Source organism: Cotesia glomerata, linkage group LG5, assembly GCF_020080835.1.
Source record: "Cotesia glomerata isolate CgM1 linkage group LG5, MPM_Cglom_v2.3, whole genome shotgun sequence".
In the NCBI taxonomy this organism is placed as follows: Eukaryota; Metazoa; Arthropoda; class Insecta; order Hymenoptera; family Braconidae; genus Cotesia; species Cotesia glomerata.
The window spans coordinates 17,877,281-17,898,223 of record NC_058162.1 but is presented as its reverse complement, the minus strand read 5'-3'; the positions used below and the strand labels follow the sequence as shown (position 1 = coordinate 17,898,223).

The 20,943-nt window shown below is 31.2% G+C and overlaps 1 protein-coding gene across 1 annotated transcript in view; it reads left to right on the top strand.

Moving 5' to 3' along the window:
* Positions 1–16,845, top strand: part of LOC123265791 (calcium-activated potassium channel slowpoke) — a 400,630-nt gene extending 383,785 nt beyond the window's left edge. The window contains 1 exon segment of the mRNA XM_044729712.1: positions 16,410–16,845. Within this exon segment, the coding sequence (XP_044585647.1) occupies positions 16,410–16,490 (81 nt within the window). The 3' untranslated portion in view covers positions 16,491–16,845.
* Positions 16,846–20,943: the final 4,098 nt, after the last annotated feature.

The window sequence follows — 20,943 nt, the reverse complement described above, 5'->3', positions numbered from 1 at the left end:
AGAAAAATAAAGTTTTTAGTGCTAAAATAAATGATTTAATAAAGTTAATAAGTTTACCAATGAGATTATCTCGATGGATATGAACTTCATCTAAAAACAAAAGAAACCCTTTTGTAGAGAATTTGATTTCCTATAAGCATATTTTCATGATTTTCTATCAAAATTTAAATAATGTAACAAATATTCCAAAAAACTATAATTTTATCGAAAAATGAACTTAAATTGGCCGCCGGCACGTGTTATTTTTGTTAAAAATCAAAATGCAAAATTTTAATTTTTAATTTAATTTTTAACGACCACCCTATTATATATATATATATATATTGTAACGGGTTTTTATGCCGCTCAATTGGCCCCTTAAATGAAATTAATTAAAATAATAAACTAAACAAAATGAAATCTAATTAATAAACAAAAGGGCGCCACCAGGATTTTTAATCACGGTTCTTGGAACCGGAACCAGAGCTGAGCTTATCTTACAGGGAGAGAGAGTGGAGGAAGGTGATCTGAAATTAATAAATTTTTATTTAACAATATAACCGGTATTTATTAATAACAAAATCAAATTAACAATTTGTGCACTCTCACACACACACTATAATCAACTTAAAACTACAGCTTAACTATCGGCTGACTAGATCCAATTCTTAAATATATAATCAACTTAAAACTACAGCCTAACTGTCGGCTGACCAGATCCAAAATTCACTCTGCACAAGGAACGCGCTGTGTGACAGAGGTTGTCTATAGCCTAACTGGCGGCTATCTAGTGCCAAAAACGAATACCTAACCACCCGACGAGTCACCCCGTACAAGGAACGCGCTGTGCACGAGGTCGTCACAACGACCGGCTACAGAAGCCTCGGCATAGTGAACGCAACGTAAACCAAGACTATCTGCAGCTAATTCTTATAACCCGTACAAATTTCCACACACATAACCCACACGTCTTCACACACACTGAGTTTACTTTACTTCTATTTTTGACTTATAAAAGTTATTATAAAAATTTAATTCCAGAAAATTATTACTTTAAATTTTTACTTAATTATTTCTGTCATTAGCTAGCAATGAAATTATAAAATATTTTCGCGACTAATAATTTAATTCCCAAAAATCTAAACTAAAAACCGACACCTAAATTTATTCCAAATCAATCACCAGTTTAATACTCAACATTAAATAAATTTTCCGGAACATTCGACGCATCAATTTATTCCCATTTCAACTCGTAATTTTATTATTAATATAAAAATATTTTTATAAAATTCATCAATTAATTTTAACTAAAATTACCCGGACTTAATAATCCACGTTGTTAATTAAATTCTAAAGAATTTTTCCAAGATAATGAAATTAAAATTATTAAAATAAACTTCCAGAACTTAAGTTCAATATACAAAATAACCGCGTGGAATTTTCCGATTAAATAAATAATTAATAAACAATTTATCTCAATAGAAAAATAAATTAACGAAAAATTATCCACGGGTAAATTAGTCTTAATTGCACCGAATTCTCAATAAATTAATTCTCAATAAATAATATAATGATAAATATATATTTCCTTGTAATAAATAATATTAATTAATAATAATTCAACTGTTCTTAATAACTTATCGAGTAAAATAATCGCCAAGAATTTGTGCGCTCAAAATGGACGCCAAGTATTCGTTAGTGCGTAGTAACTTTGACCTTGGGTACAAGTTAACTGCGTTGTAAAATTCGACCGACGCTTGCCTGATCCGTGGGAAGACAAAGGAACTTTCTCGAAGAATTTATTATTCGGTTTTTATTTTATTAAATAAAATAAATGAAACTGTGAATTTACGACGATCTAACTCACTACTCGAGATTGGAGTCCTAGATGTTATTGGCTTCTGTCGTCTCGTAACTACTCCGGGGATCGGTCCCTCTTGATTTCTGTGGCACACTGTCTGGCGATTACACTACTTCTCCCCGACACAATGCACAGCTCACCTATATAATAACCCTAAACTACCCCCTTCATCTCTCTCTTTAGGCCAGAAGATCGAGACGCGCCATGCTGCGTCGAACAGTTATCGATCTCTGGCGACTTATCGATTCAGAGTAATTTAACCCTGTTACAATATATATATATATATATATATATATATATATATATATATATATATATATATATATATATATATATATATATATATATATAATAACGTTTCTTTATTTGTTAGAGAGAGAGCGCCAGTATCCAGTAAAATATGTGCCAAACAAAGACACAACTAACTGTATGACTAACTAGTTTCTATAGCTAACGTAGTCACACATATTTACTTACACATTCACACGTGCAAGCATCTTCGTTGGAACGCACTTGACTTGACACTAGTGCTCTATCTCTAACGCATGAAAGGACGTTATTTTAATTAATAATTAATTATCTATGCGTCTGATTAAAAAATGGCTAAGGACTTTTCGTCTCAGAATTATTTTATTTATCAGCTGCTACAATGGCGTCCGTTACTTCTGGGAAACTCTGTATATATATATATATATATATATATATATATATTAGTGTGTGCTAAAATGTAACTTCCGTGGAGAACCTTTCAAAACTGGAATTTTGAGTTCCGCTTTTAACAGGAGCTGCGTTGGGGTATTTCCTGAGATATTTTGGTGTGAGACGATGTATTTGATTTTCATAGAATTTTTTAACAGAAGCTTAGTTTGGGCATTTCCGGTGACAATTCAAAATTTGGCCGGAAGTACCCAATTAAATCTATATATATACATATATACTGTGATGCCTTTTCCGGCACTGACGTCGACAGGACCGGATCAGGTCAACAAAAATTAATTGGCCTACCCGGTTCGTAGATTTGGTTGGGCGCCAGGAACTCAATGTTCCACGGGTCGATCTCGCTGTTGATCTTCGTTGGGCGGCGGGTCGGTGTTGAAGAGATTCAAAAATCGAATAACGGCAATCGACGGACAAAGAAATCGAAATTGGACGATGGGATCGGTTAATCAGAGCAACAACAATAAAAAAAATAATTGAGGCGTGCACTTCTAATCCAGCAACGGTTTATTCAACAACAAATATATTCTGTCGGCAATGTCGCATTAATAACAAAAATTATTTTAACGCAAAAATAATTCTAACGCAAAACTAGTGCTAACGCAATGATTCAACATTTCAAAATAAAACAAATTACAAAAAAAAAAAAAATATTCGAATAACCAAAAATAAAAATTACAAAGTCTTTTCTTAAAAAAAATTAATTAACTCAACTCGCCAAATTTATTCAAAAATTGTCAAAACAAATAATTAATTCAACTCGCCAAATTTATTCGAAAATTTTCAAAAACAAATAATTAATTCAACTCGCCCAATTTATTCAAAAATGTTCAAAACAAATAATTAATTCAACTCGCCAAATTTATTCAAAAATTTTCAAAACAAATAATTAATTCTTCTCGCAAAATTTATTCCAAAATTTTCAAAACAAATAATTAATTCAACTCGCCAAATTTATTCAAAAATTTTCAAAACAAATAATTAATTCAACTCGCCAAATTTATTAAAAAGGAAATAAATATTTCAATCGCAAAATTTTATCAAAAATTTCCATTGCAAAATTTTATCAAAAATTTCAATCGCCAAATTTAATAACAAAATCTCAATCGCAAAACTTTATCAAAAATCGCAACCGCAAAATTTATTTACGAAGTTTCCTTTTTTTTTTTTAAAAAAAAAATAATAATTTCAATCGCAAAATTCAACCAGTAATTTTGATCGCAAAATTCTTAATACACAAATTTCTAGAGAATATAATAAATTCAATCGCAAAAACCTAATAAAGATCTCAAAATTATCCAAAAATAATTCAAATCGCCAAATGGTTCAACAATGACAAGAAAAAAAAACAAATGATGCGAAGTATTCGAATTAGTCAACTTATTTTACAAAGCAATTTACTAAGCCGCTTTGTCGGGTATTTGAAGCTCGGGGTAGGTAAACAGTACTTATAATCCCGACCAAAAATTCCACACACACAAACACGTGACTCAACGGTACCGTGCCGCAGAGTGTCGTCACTAAGCTTCAAAAATACCGCACGGAATTTCTTTAATTCCGTGCAACTCGAATTATAAACAAATTATTTTAACACGACGAAATTCGCGGTGATGACACCCTGGGGCTAATAAAGACAGCGACCAGACTTACCCTGCAGCTACCGTAAATGTCTCGGGCGATGCTGGCTAAGTAGGCGAAGTTGGCGGCAAAACTGACGGAAGAGCGTCGATATCTCGGCGATGGCGTGTCCGGGGTCGTAGTGTCCAAAACAATTCGGCGAAATATTGCATAATAATGTACACAGTTGTACTCACGTCAGCGACAAATTTAAAAAAAAAATTAAACAGCAAAAATAATCAAAAAGAGAACTGCACGATGCCACAGTCACGGCGTCCAGATCAGAATTCCATGTTAATATGGCTGCCTCCTCGGCAACACATCCTCTTTTTCTTTTCGGTTCGTTCCCAAAAACTTGCATCCAATCAGCTCACAGCTCCTTCTAGCCGGCCGTTGTATGACGGGATGCGTCCAGTATTCCGTTGCGATCGATGATTGGTCGATACTTCGATTAGTGATCAGCCTCGTGTTCAGATGGCGCCTCGCATACTTGTTGTTGATCGCTCTCCGTCGTCATTGGTCCATTCAAATTTTCTCGTCGTTCCATCCTCGCGGCCAGATGTTGCGTTGATCGTCGATGGCTCGTAGAAATTCGCGGGTCGTCTGATCGCTATAGTCTAGTCTCACTCACTCATGCATTCAACAATAGTTCACACTCATTCCGGTATTCTTTTTATTTAAATTTTTAATTTAAATTCGGCGCGTTTTCTTTTACTAATTTTACCTCGAGCTTGTCATTCTGATCGGGAGGCTGCTGGGGGCGACACAGGCGCGTCGAATCTCTGCTTTTCCTCAGCTTAGCCAACCTAATAATTTTTAAACTCGGAATTTCAAATTTTAGAAAATTTTTCCCATGTCACAATACATATATATATATATATATATATATATATATATATATATATATATATATATATATATATATATATATATATATATATATATATATATATATATATTAGGGTGGCCCAAAAAAACCGACTATTTTTTTTTTGAGTCTCGAGTGAAAAAATGTTGGTTTTTGATGTTTTAAGAGCCCTCTCCAAAAGACAGCCTAATAAAAAATTTTTAAGAGGACGCTCCAAATTTTTTAAAATTTCAAAAATCATCAAAAATCGAATTTTTTTTTTAATTTTTTTTTCTCGTTACGGTATAATTTTATAGACTGAAAAAAAATAAGTTTCTGAAAATTTCAGTTCAAAATTTAAATTTTGAAAGGTCGCTCATAATTTTTTTCAATTTATTAGTGCATTAGTTTAGATTTTTTCGAGCGACCTTTTACTATTCAAATTGAAATTCCATGCATTTTTTTTTTTTTAGAACAAAAATCGATAAGAATACATCATGAGATGAACTAAAAATCAATCACAACATAGAAAATATAACTTTTTTTTAATTTAACAATTTTATTTCATCAACTGCCAGGCGTGGGTTCGAATCCCAAACTGATCTTAGAAACCAATTTGGTTAAGATTTGAGCTTGCTGCGTAGGTTAAGATTTTTACAAACCAAAAAGACCCCAACGTACCACTCCCCATACGAAGAACGGTGATCGGCCGATCATTAGGCTATGATAGCTGTTCGATCCTCGAGTATCGGTTGAGGATCAGAATCTGTATAGAAGCAAGACTCGCTGAGCATCGGATGTTAACATCAGCCCGAGACGGCCAATTAAGCATCGGCCGAGGATAGTAACCGAGCATAGGCCGAGAATAGTTATCGAGCATCAGCCGAGGACAGTAACCGAGCATCAGCCGATCATAGTATACAAGGATTATCCTATTGTAGTTGTCGAGGATCGGCCTATCATAGTAATTCAGTCTCGGCCAAGGATATCGGCCGACTGATGATCAAGCGCGGTTAAAATAAAATTTCCAAAATAATTACATAATACAAATATTTACGGAAGAAAGTATATATTTTAGAACAATAGAAATATAAAAATTAAATAGAACAAGTTTTTGAATCTTAGAAAATATTATCATAGTATGTAGTAGTAAAATAGCTATTATAATAATAATAGTAGTAATAATCGTTATAATCATAATAGTAGTAATAATCGTTATAATCATGATAGTAGTAATAATAGTTAGAATGATAATGGTGATAGTAATGAAAAATTTTCTTAAACTTTATAATTTACGCCCTTTTTCGCTTACTGCCATCTCTGTCCCCAAAGTTTGCCAAAAATGACCCAACGCTCGATCTCAAATTTTTAGTTTGGTCCGAGTCACCGAATTTTTTTTGTATAATATCTGAAATTTATAATATGTCTTGTAATTAAATAAATACATCGTGGGACAAATGCCAAAAGAGCGTATAAAAAAAGTTTTTTTTTGTCATTTAAATGAAAATCGTTGAAAACGTCAAGATCAACATAAAATATATATTTTTTTTAATTACTAACATCAAAAAAGTATTAAAAATTTTTTAAAGTATTAAAAATTTTTTATCTTATTAAAAAACATTGGCAAAAAGCTCTAAGAGTAAAGCTAGATCAAAATGATACTGAAGAATATGAAAATCAACTGTAGCATAAAATTACACAATGGATTCATGCAAAATAAGATGGCACAAATAATTTATACACCGTTTTGTCATTTGTCACGCGTAATATTACAGAGTTTGAAAACATAATTAAATAAAACTAACCTGATAAACAAACATATGTTTTAGTTGCATTAAAATTTAGTTTGCCCTCACCACGAATCATACGACCAGCTCCAGAGTAGAACTGTTGCACTTCTGGAGTAATAACTTCAGATAGTGTCTTTCGAATGCAAGTATTAACATCTTTCTCGCCATAAGTTAATACTTCAAATAAGTTTTTTAAATTACTTTTTTCATTACAATTTATCATCAAATTTCCTAAGGCTTTCAAGGTTATCAAAAGGAAATATTTCTTTATAAATTTCTCTGGCTTCACTCAATGTCTTGTTAGGAGCCTTACTTGATGCAGAATTCATGATAACTTGTGTTTTTATATTTCCGCCTTGCTTCTGTATTTCATATAGAAGACTGAACTTCATTTTATCTAGCTTTTTAGACATTTCAGTGAATTTTAATTCAATATATTCTTTAGATAAACCTGAAATTATAACCAATAGAATATCAGTAAACATTGTAAATAGATGATGTGATAAATTTTCAATAATCCAGTATACCCAAAAAGTATCAAAGTAAACAAAATTACAAAATTTATAGAACATTTTAAGAAAAATACCTAAGATTAATCAACTTATGAACATGAAGTTAGCCGACATCTAAAAATTTTTATAATTTTTTTTATTAAAAAAATTATCACAAAAAAATTAAAAAAAAAATTTTCATTTGTAAAAAAGTTCAAAAACTATAAGTGCAATTATTTTAAATTAAAATATTTTTAGTTCTAATTTAATAAAATAAGCAAAATAAAAAAATCAAAAATGTCGGCTAACGTCATGACAATAATCAACTTGTCTAATTTAATACATTATAAATTTAAATAACAAACAATAAGTAAAGAAATAAAATCAAAAACTAATGATTTTTAAAGACCACTGACGAAGTTTTTCTCGTATTGTATCTGGGTTTACTGCGTTCTCTTCGGCAATACTTTGATTATTACTATCACTATTATCAGTATCTGTTTCATTAGAAATAATAACCTCACTTTCTGCCGGGTATATAGACTGATTACTATCATCAACACAATCATTAAAACTACTTTCATTATCACTAACAAATGCACCGTAATTATTTTCTTTATTTACAACACTATTTACAATTGTTTCACTGCTTAAATTATTATGATCATGATCATTATCAATTAACAATGAGGGTGTATTAGGCGGATGAGATCTATTATCCATGTAATTTTTTAATGCCCGATGTTTTTTTACACGGTCAGACATGATTTTAGAAACTGAAAAATTATTTTTAATAACGACGATAAATTTATTTTCTATTATAATAAAATAAAAAATTAAAATTAAAAATTTTAATTATAATATATATATGTAGTAAGGAATGCTTATGTTCTGTTTGATGAAAAGTTTATACAGGTAAATAATGCGTAAAAACAGCTGATGTGATATTTAGTGCGCATGTGCAAAAAACAATTTATCATATGATCGTCCGAGAATCGGCTGATGATCGTATATTATTGCTATGAATATAGTTGGGCGGCCGATGGTGAGCCGGCCATAGGCTGATAATAGAGCACCGACACTCGAACGAGCATTGGGAGCCGAGCCTCGGACGATTGTAGATTTTTTTTGAGCATCTGTGACTTCGTATAGGTCCCAACAGTTAAAGTCGGCGATATGACTAATTGAAGAAAAAAAAAAAAAATTATGAGTGACCTTTCAAAATTTAAATTTTGAACTGAAACTTTCAGAAACTTATTATTTTTTGGTCTATGAAATTATACCGTAACGAGAAAAAAAATTAGAAAAAAAAAAATTCGATTTTTGATGATTTTCGAAATTTAAAAAAATTTGGAGTGACCTCTTAAAAAAATTTTTTTAAGCTGTTTTTTGGTAAGGGCTCTTAAAACATCAAAAACAAACATTTTTTCACTCGAAACTAAGAAAAAAAAAATAGTCGGTTTTTTTGGGCCACCCTAATATATATATATATATATATATATATATATATATATATATATATATATATATATATATATATATATATATATATATATATATATTTAGAGACTCCAAATTCGGTGAAAATCTTCGTGTATGATGTCCACTTCAGTTAAGGGATTGCGGAGGCGTTGATAATAAAAATTTCCCGTTTGTAAAATATAGCTCTTATAGACTCCAAATTTAGTAAAAATCTTCTACATGTGGTGTGGAAATAATCTAAGAGCGGATTTAACGACGAATCACCCCCAATAAGGATTGCGAGGGTGGGTGTTGACAAAAAAAATCTTAATTTCCAAAATATAGCTTCTAAAAGCTGTAAATTTGGTAAGAATCTTTTATTTGTCATGTAGAGATCATCTCAAAACGGATTTCAATAAATTGTACTTCCGATAGGGATTGCGGGGGTGGGTATTAAAATCTAAAATTTTAATTTCCAAACTGTAACTACTGCAGATTCTAAATTTGGTAAGAATCTTCGTGTACGATGTCAAGTTCAGCTGAAAATGGATTTTCTCGAATTCTTACCTCAAAAGGGATTGTAGGGGCGTTAACAATGAAAATTTCTCATTTCCAATCGATAGTTTTTATAGACTCGAAGTTTTGTTGAAATCTTTTGTTTATAATGTAAAAATCATCTCGAATAGGATCTTTCGAAATTCCTCCTCCACATAGGAGTGCGGGGATGATAATTGTCAAAAAATTCATATTCTTCAAATACAGTTCCTACAAATATAAAATTTGATAGAATCTCAAGAGAAACAGACAAATACCGGGATGGTCTCCAAGGTCAACGGATTTAAATATTTTTCTTACTTAATAGCCCATACAAAAAATGAAGATCGGCCCGATAATGGGCCAAGACTGGTAACCGATCTTTAAGTATCGGCCGAGTATCGTGAAATATCGTTGGGCCAAGACTGGGCGAGTATCGGATGGTAACACCCAGCCGATATAGGCGACTGAGCGTCGGCCGAACATAGTAATCAAGCATTGGCCGAGCATCGGCCAAGCATAGGCAAAAAATCAAATTTTAGGTAAAATAATAAAAAAAAATTTTTTTTTCGTTGTTTATTTTTGAATTATTATTATTCTGAGGTGATGGACTACTGGTTGATAGAAATTAATTCTGAAAAAATTCGGGTGTGGAGGGGTTTGAACCTGATCCGTCTGCGTGGAAGTCTCGAGCGGTGTCACGGGCGCTGCTAACTGATCTGAGTGGAGTGTTCTTAGTTTAATCATTTCAATGTTCAACGATCAATTTTTCTCAGTATAATTGAGTTAACTTGATTGTTGTTACGAATTTTTCTATTTATTTCATGATTGCACAATTTCTGAATTTTAATAATAAAAAATAACTTCCCAGTTTTTTAAAACTTCATTTTTTAAGCAAGAAGTTCAAAATTAATTAAAAATAATTGATTTATTAGTAAATAAATCTATATATTTATATTTTTATATTTTTATTTATATTCATAAATCTATTTATAAGTAAATAAATCATTTATTAAAAATCATTAGCTTCTTGCTGAAATATTTTTTTTTTTAATACTAAAAGAAATAGTTTTAACTGATTAGGTAATGTAAAAATTTATCGAAAAAGTCTTCCAAAAAAATATTCATTAATTTATTAAATTTGTTTTAGTGAAAACAAATGTTGATTTAATCCTAATCGAGCTTGTTGAATAATAAAAATATCAAAAACTAAAAAATGATCAATATAATATTTATAAAAAAAAAACATTATTAATAATTTAAATTGGTGTTTTCTCCTAAAAAAATCTCTTAAGATATTTTTTAAAAATTGATTTACTAATTTTTAATACATATTAGTTTATAATTTGGTCAAACGTTAAATTCAAAAAAATTGAAAACAATAATACAACATAGTAATGACTAATACGTATTAATTGTTTTCAAGTGTAATAAAGAATTAGCCAGAGCATCGGCCAAGCAATGGCTGATAATCAAATCACATACCATTATATTATAATAAATATCGTGCGGTAGCCGATGGCTAACCTAGACTAGCCCAGTACAAATCGCCAATGCTTGGCCGAACATTAAAGCCGATGGTTTACCGAGGCTAGGCCGATACAAAACGCCGATACTTGGCCGAGCATTAGTAGCCGTGCCTTGGCCAATGAACGGAAATTGTTGAGCATCGGCAACTTTGTATGGGAGTGATATTTTCTTACAACAATCGTTTCTTTGGCAGCGACAAAAAAGTCATTGTAACGTTTCCAAAATTTAACATTACATATAGCTATTCAGTCAACGGACTAAGAATTTTACATACATTTTATTTTTGCTGATCACATAATCGATGAATTGTTCTCATTCCGGGATTGCGAAAATGTAACAGATTAAAAGCATTGCATTTTCTAAACACATGAGATATAGAAAAGAAATTTGAGATATAGAAAATATGAAAAAAAATAAAACATAAAATTTAATTTATTTCCTTTTCAATTCGCCCAGCGAAGCGGGCGGGAAACCGCTAGTATATATATTAGGGTGTGCCAAAATGTAACTTCCGGAAAGAACTTTTTAACAGGAGATTTAATTGGGAACTTCCGGCCAAATTTTGAATTTTCACTGGAAATACCCAAACTAAGCTTCTGTTAAAAAATTCTATGAAAATCAAATACATTGTCGCACACCAAAATATATCAGGAAATGCCCAAACGCAGCCCCTGTTAAAAGCGGAACTCAAAATTCCAATTTTAAAAGGTTCTCCACGGGAGTTACATTTTGGCACGACCTAATATATATATATATATATATATATATATATATATATATATATATATATATATATATATATATATATATATGTATATATATATATATATATATATATATATATTTACCAAAAATTATAACTTTTTTTATTCCATTTGTTTTTTATAAGATAGTAAACTTAGAAACTGTCAGAAAGTTAGTTGATAATATCTTTTATGTGACTGACTTAGTTAATTACTAAAAAGTCAATGTTAACTTATTGAAAAATTAATTTATTCAACTAAAGTCAGGGACCAAGATGGCAGCGCGCATACACTGAGAAAAAAGTATTTTGATAATCACAATACTTGGTATAAGTCAGTTCAAGACCTATACTCTGCGCAGTAAACTATAATATATGCGCTGTCACGGCCATCGACGTTTTAACACTAACAGTCAGTTTATTTGATTTATGCACTGGTAAAAATAGAATTCAACTTATATTTATTATATTATCTTGAAAAAAATTTATTATTACATTTTTAATTTTAATTTTAAATTTGTTTTGTTAGCTTTGTAAGTAAATTGATTTGTGCCAGTAAAGTGAGGTTATAAACATCTAATAGTCTGTTACATTGGTATATTGATAATCAGTATACCTAGGTATTGTGATGATCAGTATACCTAGGTTTTGTGATGATCAGTATACTTATGGTGATAATCAAAATACCACGTATTCTTAGTTGCACAATACCAAGTATTCTAATTATCAAAAAAAATATCCTTAGTAGCAAAATACTTTTTTCTCAGTGTAGGTTGCAATTGTAACACAGTGCAGGGACAATTGTAACGCGGAACGAAAAAGATATTTTTCATCAAATTGCTTTTATTATATAGTCTGAATACGTACTATTATACTTCATTAATTTTAAAAGTCAAGTATTTAAATTTATAGTATATCATATATTAGGATCTTTAATATAAATTATTAAACATTTACAAAACTACACAAACTACACTATCCTAGAGTAGATTTGTGGCACATCCAGTTTGCGCAGATTCCATACACGACTGAGTCTTTCAATTGCTACTCGTTCAAGTGTTACAATTAACGGTCACGCTGATCTGTTAATAAAAATTAGGAAAACAGTTGACCCTAAAGGCCATCCCTGCAACTTCCCGCTCATTCCATACCTGGGCGCTTAAAATTGCATTTGCGACGCGTTTTTGAGCTCTTCGAGCTCAAAACTACAATTAGTATGTTATTTTGAGCTCACTGAGCTCAAAAAGATAACTTTTCTATGCTTTTGAGCTCTTCAAACTCAAAAGTTTGATAGTAGGTTGATAAAACACTATTTTTTGAGTTTTTAAACCACAATAACTTTTGAATGAATTCACCGATTTTCACGCGGTTGGTGGCATTCAACGCAGTTTTTTAAGCCTTATGAAAATTTCCAAGTTTGAATTGATCTAACTAGAAATTTCGGAGTAATTTCGAAAAAACACTTTTTTGGGTTTTCTTTCCTGCACGATATCTCTCGGACGAATCAACCGAATTTGACCGGATTAGCGGCGATCGACGTGGTTTTTCAAGGTTAAGAGCTGATTAGTTTTTGAAGTTGATCGATTAAGCCGTTCGAAAGTTATTTCAAAAAAACCACTTTTGAAAAAATTTTTTTTTTACAGTTTTTTTTACATTTTTCAAAATCTATCGGTCCGAATCGGTCCAAATTGTATTCAAAATCTAAGTTTGGTCAAGCCCTTTCAAATGGCACCAACCGCGATCGAATCGGTCGAGTCATTCAAAAGTTATGAGAGGTTTACATACTTACATAGACACACACACACACATACACACGCACACATACACACGCACACACACATACAGACAGACATAGTGACACCCTCGCGGGGATAGTCAGGGAAGCTTCCTGTGACTTTCAAACGTCGAGATCTGATGAAAACTCGATTTTTGTAAAACGGGGTAAAACCAATAACTTCCCGATTTTTGAAAATCTGAGATTTTCTTAGCAGGAAGTTAAAAATCTAATTACAATAACAAAAATCAGTAAATTGATATGAAATTCGATTTTACAATACTTTTGATATGTCTCTTAAAGTATTAATAGAAGTCTTACATCATAACATAAAAAAACAAATTTGTTATTAAAAAAATTTTGAAGCGTACAAAACAAAGTTTTCACGCGTATTTTTAACAATTCTCAATATTTTGATATCGGAACAAAATTAATAACTGAAAATTTGTACGAATCAATAAATTACTATTTTGAAGAAGTTAAAAAAAGAATAATAATAATTTTTAGTTTTTTAAATAGTTTTTTATTGAATGTTACAATTGCCCCTTGTTACAATTGCAGCACCTCTCCCCTATAGAGTGAATGAGACATTCCTAAGTTACAGCTCATGCTGTGTAAGGTATTAGGGGTTCTAGTGAGGATTCTAAATTAACGGGTGGTTCACATTAAGATTTCAAAATCTTCAATGAAAATTTTGAGTATCACAGTAGAGTTACTTTCTGTGCGGCAAATAAAACATCAAAGGAATTGAGGCTTCTGAGGTTAAAACTAGGATTTGTTTTTTAATTCGGGGCTTTACGTCACTTCTGTAAGCTTTTTTTCTGGTTATTGATTAGTCGACTGAATAATGGCGGGATTTTTAAATGAATAAATGAATGCTTGCGTAGCAAGAATGATGTGTCTAGTAACAATAAAATAAATGACTGACAACTCATGCCACGTGTAAGATCGAAATCGCCGATCAATGATCCGGTTTGTTGGGTTTTTCAGTTATTTTCCCTCCCTTCTGCCATTTTAACGACACGGAACTCATAGTTTAGTTAATCAGTGTCGGTAACGATAATTTTGAGTGGTTAATTGTGAGGCTGGAATGAGACAAGTTGTCTTGTCGTAATAAACATGAAGAGATCAAAATTGTTATGCAGATTTACAGTGGAATCTCCTTATACTTGACCTCCGCATACTTGCACGTTTTCTATGTACTTGATAGAATAATCTTTGTGCTCTTGATAACTCTGTCTTTCACCACGAACTCTATGTAAACAATGAAAATTAAAAATATTGGCAGATCTCTTAAGGCTTTGTAAAGTCTCTACACTGCACGCTTTTGAGTGTTGTGTTGAGAAAAAGTTTGGAAAATCCAAATATGCATGCCTTTAGCGCTCGTGTTATTTATAAATTTTTCAAAGTTGATAAAATATTCATTACAGAAAGAGAAAAAATTGATTGAAAGTTATAGTATAATTCAACTCAAGTTCATTCGAATTTTTCCGCGTGAGTTGAGACTACATTACCGACAGTCAGTATTATAATATGGATATAGTTTAAGCTGCCTTAAAGCTGTATTTAGAAAAAAAAATTAGGAAAACGGTTGACCCTGAAAGCCATCCCTGCAACTTCTCGCTACTTCTCGTAATTAAACGCTCAAAATTGCTCTTATTACGTTTTTGAGCTCTTCAAGCTCAAATATATAATTTTCGTGTAGTTTAAAACACTATTTTTTGAATTTTCAAACGGCAATAACTTTTGAATGAATGAACCGATTTTCACGTGGTTGGCGGCATTCAACGCAGTTTTTCAAATTCTATGGTACATTTTTAAACACAAATTGATAAGACCGGAAGTTTCGGTGTAATTCGAAAAAAACACTTTTTTTTCGATTTCTTTCGTCAACGATAACTCACGAACGAATCAACCGATTTTGACCGGCTTGGTAGCGATCGACGAGGTTTTATTATGTTAAGAGCTGGATAAATTTTTGGAATTGATCGGTCGAGCTGTTTGAAAGTTGTTAAAAAAAAACCGCATTTGAAAAAATTTTTTTTCACAGTTTTTCTAAGATTTCTCAAAATCTATCGGTCCGAATCGGTCCAAATTGTATTCAAAATCTAAGTTTGGACAAGCCCTTTCGAATGACGCCAACCGCGATGAAATCGGTTAAACCGTTCAAAAGTTATAGGAGGTTTACATACATACACACACACACACACATACACACACACACACACACACACACGAACACACACATACATACATACAGACATACAGGCACTATCGCGGGAATAGTCAGGGAAGCTTCCTACACGGAAAGAAAATTATGGGAACTATTCCTATACCATTATGGGAATGGTTCCCATAATGCTATAGGAATAATTCCTTTACTATTATAGAAACTATTCCTATATCGTTATGGGAACTAATTCCATAATCTTATAGGAACTATTCCTATAATATTATTCGAATGGTTCCCATAATGCTATACGAATCATTCCTACACTACTACAGGAACGGTTTCCATAATTTATGGGAACCATTTCCATAATAATATAGGAATGGTTCCCACAATATATAGGTTTAAATCTTACCCGAAAAAAAAAAATTGGGGCTGCCACATGATACATTCCTGTGGAAGATACATGATTTTCATGTGACAGTAACATGATTTTCGGTCCAAATCAGTCCAACTTGTATTTAAAATCTAAGTTCAGTCGAACCCTTTCGATTGGCACCAACCGCGATCAAATCAGTCAAGCCGTTCAAAAGTTATGAGAGGTTTACATACATCCCCCCCCCCACACACACACACACACACACACACACACACACACACACACACACACACACACACACACACATACATACATGCAGACACCATCGCGGGAATAGTCAGAGAAGTTTCCTAAGACCTCAAAACGTCGAGATCTGATGAAAATTCGATTTTCGAAAAATTCTGAAATCTAGTGCGATCTCCCAAAAATTGTGGATTTTTTAAAATATTATGTAATATCTGTACTCAGTAACTATGATTTTTCAACAATCTTATTTATTTGATAAATTTTTTTTTAGGTTTTCGTGCTAATGCAGTTTGATCCAGGTCTTGAATACAGACCCAACAGAGGAACTCGTGGAAAAGATGATGCTTCCTGACTGTTGCTGTGTAGCGCCCTCACCGATGGACCGTACTCTTACATCTAAATTGATGTAAAGGACTGTCAAGTTACGTATATCATTTCCCGATTGTCTATAATCTTTATCTTAAATAATAATGAAAAAAAAATGTCGTGATAAGTTATAGATATCCAAGAATTTTTAAATTAATCATAAATAAAATTTTCAATGCAATAAAAAATAACTTATATTAAATTGAATTGTACGTATTGCTTCCCATAAATCATCAGCAATGTTGAGTATTAATACATTTTTGATAATAATATTCATGAAAAATTATCTACCCAAATAGTGCAAGGGATTTGCCGAAAAAAATATACTAAAAAAAAATAAATACCTTTTTTGTCTAAGAAATTTTCAACTTTCGTTTCTTTAATGATGATAATTATTTTTCACTGATAAGAAATAAACGTTGCTCATACTATAGATGTTACACGTGAATTATGTTTTAATTTTCACAAAATTAGTTAAAAAATAAATTTTTATGAGAAACAAACATTAAGAACACTATCATTTCAATTGTGCAGCTTCCTTAAAAGCAGCAGAAATATTTCGAGTTAAATTATAATTTGTACTATGTGAGCAGCAATTTTATCTTAAAATTGAATTTCTGATTAGAAACCGGTATTAATGTATGAAAAAACTTAAAAGATGTCCAAAAATTATTAGTTATATATGTTTATATGCATGATTTAAATGAAGCTAATAAAAAGCGTGTAAAATGATAGTAAATATAAAAGACTGAAGATAAGTAATCGGGGAATGGTACCATAAATTACTCGATCCTGAGGGCTGCTACACTTCAAAAGTAGTTAAGTAAAGAAATAATTTAAATCACTTCTACTGAAAGAATAAATTGCTCATTTTCCATCAACTGACAAAGAAATTCGAGAGAGTATGTATATAAATATATACGGACATATGTATATATATATATATATATATATAGTGTGTGTCTATATATACTAGGATGTGCCAAAATGTAACTTCCGTGGAGAACCTTTTAAAATTGGAATTTTGAGTTCCGCTTTTAACAGGGGCTGCGTTTGGGCATTTCCGGTGAAAATTCAAAATTTGGCCGGAAGTACCCAATTAAATCTCTTGTTAAAAAATTCTATGAAAATTAAATACATCGTCTCACACCAAAATATCTCAGGAAATGCCCAAACGCAGCCCCTGTTAAAAGCGTAACTCAAAATTCCAATTTTAAAAGGTTCTCCACGGAAGTTACATTTTGGCACACCTTAATATATACATATATGTATACAAGTACATGTGGATGTATATATGTATGTAGAAAAGCACGAACTATTTTCATCTAGAATGGCGTCCACACACAACCATCGTTCTTTGCATCATCTGCTGACAATCGAATAACCAGTTGCACTCGTTAAACATTTTAATTTTCACTGGCTGACTCATTTAAATAAAATATATGATAATAAAACGTTATAATTAAAAGAAAAAAATCTAAAAATTGTAAACAAATTGTAGGCCTCGATGAAAGTGTTAACTTGTAAAAATATGATATACAGTGATTATATTCTAGCCTTAAGCGATTTAATTGAGATAATTAAATAAACCTATAAACAAAATTTGTAAATTGATACCGTTGTTCACAATCCTGTAGAAAAGTTCGTTCATGATCATTTTCAAAGGATGTGGAAAATAGTGATAAACATGAACATATAGAATGGAAAAAAAAATAAAAAATATGAATAATTACGAATTCTAATAGAAAATCAATGTAGCAAAGTGCGGGACGTATTTTTACCTCGTGTGTCTTGTTTGCGACTGACGAAAATATAAATAATAATTAATAAACATAAATTATATTGATTGTAATAAGTTTATTAAACAATGGAAAAAAATATACAGGAGCTTGTGTCTCTATGTATTTACACTGATAAAATTGATTAGATAAACACGAAAATCGTAATTAATCTAAGTATAATAACTATAGTAATATTTAGGAATAAAAAATTTAGAATTAAAATAATCCTTTTCCACAATGACGCGTAAATAAAATTGGTTATGATATAATTATAATTGTATATGTCGTAAAATCATACAGAATAACTAAGATAATATACTTAGGCATACATGAACACTTTCGTCTCTTTTATATATTTTTGTGAAATTCACGTGTGTATATATGCGAAAATAATTATAAACATAAATAGATATATACATGATTATAATTGTATAATATGAAATATAATTATGTCATTATAATTATTATATATAGTATAAATTTAAATAATTTAATAACGATATAAAATACGTATAAGCAAATCGTACACTATAAATTCTGAGAAAACTAAAAAAAGCACGCATAATATTTTAAAATGTCCAAAGTATGATCAATTGGAATTTGCAACGTTGTTGAGTGTTTTAAAAATTTTCAGTGTGTAATTCATGAGTGATTTAGCTATTATTATGGCTATTAGCGGATTATTTATATTGATGATTGAAATTATACTGTTAAAAATGACTAAAACGAATTATAATAAATTAATATAATAAAAATAAAAAAAGAAACATTACATTTAAGATGAACGATACTGAACAGAATTAAATAAAATAGCTGTGGTAAATGCTGCCGTGTTTGTATAATGCATCTACTTCTGATAAAGTGTATAAGTGCTGCCGCTGCTGCCACAGCTGCTGTTGTTGCTGTTGAAAATATTCACGTGCACTGTTCACTGCCATTGCAGTACGAGTTAACTATATATATCACAAAATTTTATTTAACTTTTAAAAATTTACCTTCGGCACATAATAATAGAGATAGAAATTGAAAATTAGAAATAAACTAAATTCTTAAAAAAGTATAGATTCTTGATCCTATAACCTTATACTTATGAAAAGTTATAAAGTTAAATTAGTATCGAAGTATCAAAAATGTAGTCATGTGTACGCATTCCACGTCCAATTCACGTCCAATCAAAATAATTTGATATAATTTTCCTTGTACCTTGGGAATAGTTAAACTAATTTCTATTTTTTCAATTTATATATTATTGTCTTATAATTTTGCCTTGAAGAAGTGTTTAAAATTATTAATAGGAGTTAATTATTAAAATATTTCCAGATTGAGATTATTTATATATCTTCGAGTTTTGTATAAAGATTTAATTTGGAAAATGAAAAAAAAAAATTCGGACGACGGTTGACCCTGAAGGCCATTCCTGCAACTTCCCGCTCATTTTGTACTTAAGCGCTCAAAACTCTAACAGCAGTCTAATAAAACACAATTTTTTGAATTTTCAAACGGCAATAACTTTTGAATGAATAAACCGATTTTCACGTAGTTGGCGGCATTCGACGCAGTTTTTAAAGCTCCATGAAAAATTTTTAAGTTTAAATCGATCGAGCCAGAAATTTCGAAGTGATTCCGAAATAGTATATTACATACCTAGGCCAGTAAAATAAGAAAAGTCTCAGATCACATGTAATTGTTGGCCGAGGCGAAGCCGAGGTTGACAAACATGTGATCTGAGGCTTTCTTATTTACTGGCCAAGGTGTGTATACTATTTTTCTGCTCGACGTAGCCGGAATGTGGCAACTTTGTTTAGCGCAGTGGCCAGAAAGTTGCCACTTTCCGGCCGGAGGGCAGAAAAAACACTTTTTTCGGTTTTCTTTCGACAACAATAACTCACGAACGAATCAACCGATTTTGACCGGGCTTGCAGTGATCGACGTGGTTTTTTGATCTTAGGAGCTGATCAGATTTTGGAATTGATCGGTGAAGCCATTTAAAAGTAATTCCAAAAAATCCACATTTCAAAAAATTTTTTTTTGTAGTTTTTTTAAGATTTCTCAAAATCTACTGGTCCGAATCGGTCCAAAAGGTATTCAAAATCTAAGTTTGATCAAACTCTATCGAATGGCGCCAACCGCAATGAAATTGGTCAAGCCGTTCAGAAGTTATAAAAGGGTTACATACATACATACACACACACACACACACACACACACACACACACACACACACACACACACACACGGACATCATCGTGACAATATTCAGGGAAGCTTCCTAGGACCTCAAAACGTCGAGATCTGATGAAAACTCGATTTTTGAAAAACGGGGTAAAACCAATAACTTCCCGATTTTTGAAAATCTTCGATTTTCTTAGCGGGAATTTAAAAATTGTTTTTTACGCCACCCACATATGGATCAAGAATTCTTGCAAGGATCAGATAACTTTTACATTTAGTAAAATTGAATGATATTTCGATAAAATCATAAAAATGACCTCATTAGAGTGCCGTAGGCTTAGAAAAAAATTTTAAAAGTTAAAGAAAAAATTGGTACCTTACGTATTTGAATATTTTGGTTTAAGTTTAAACGTTTTTCATGGCCACTTGAATTATTATAACAATAATGATGTGAGATGATTCATATAAAAACCGTCTGTGTTAATA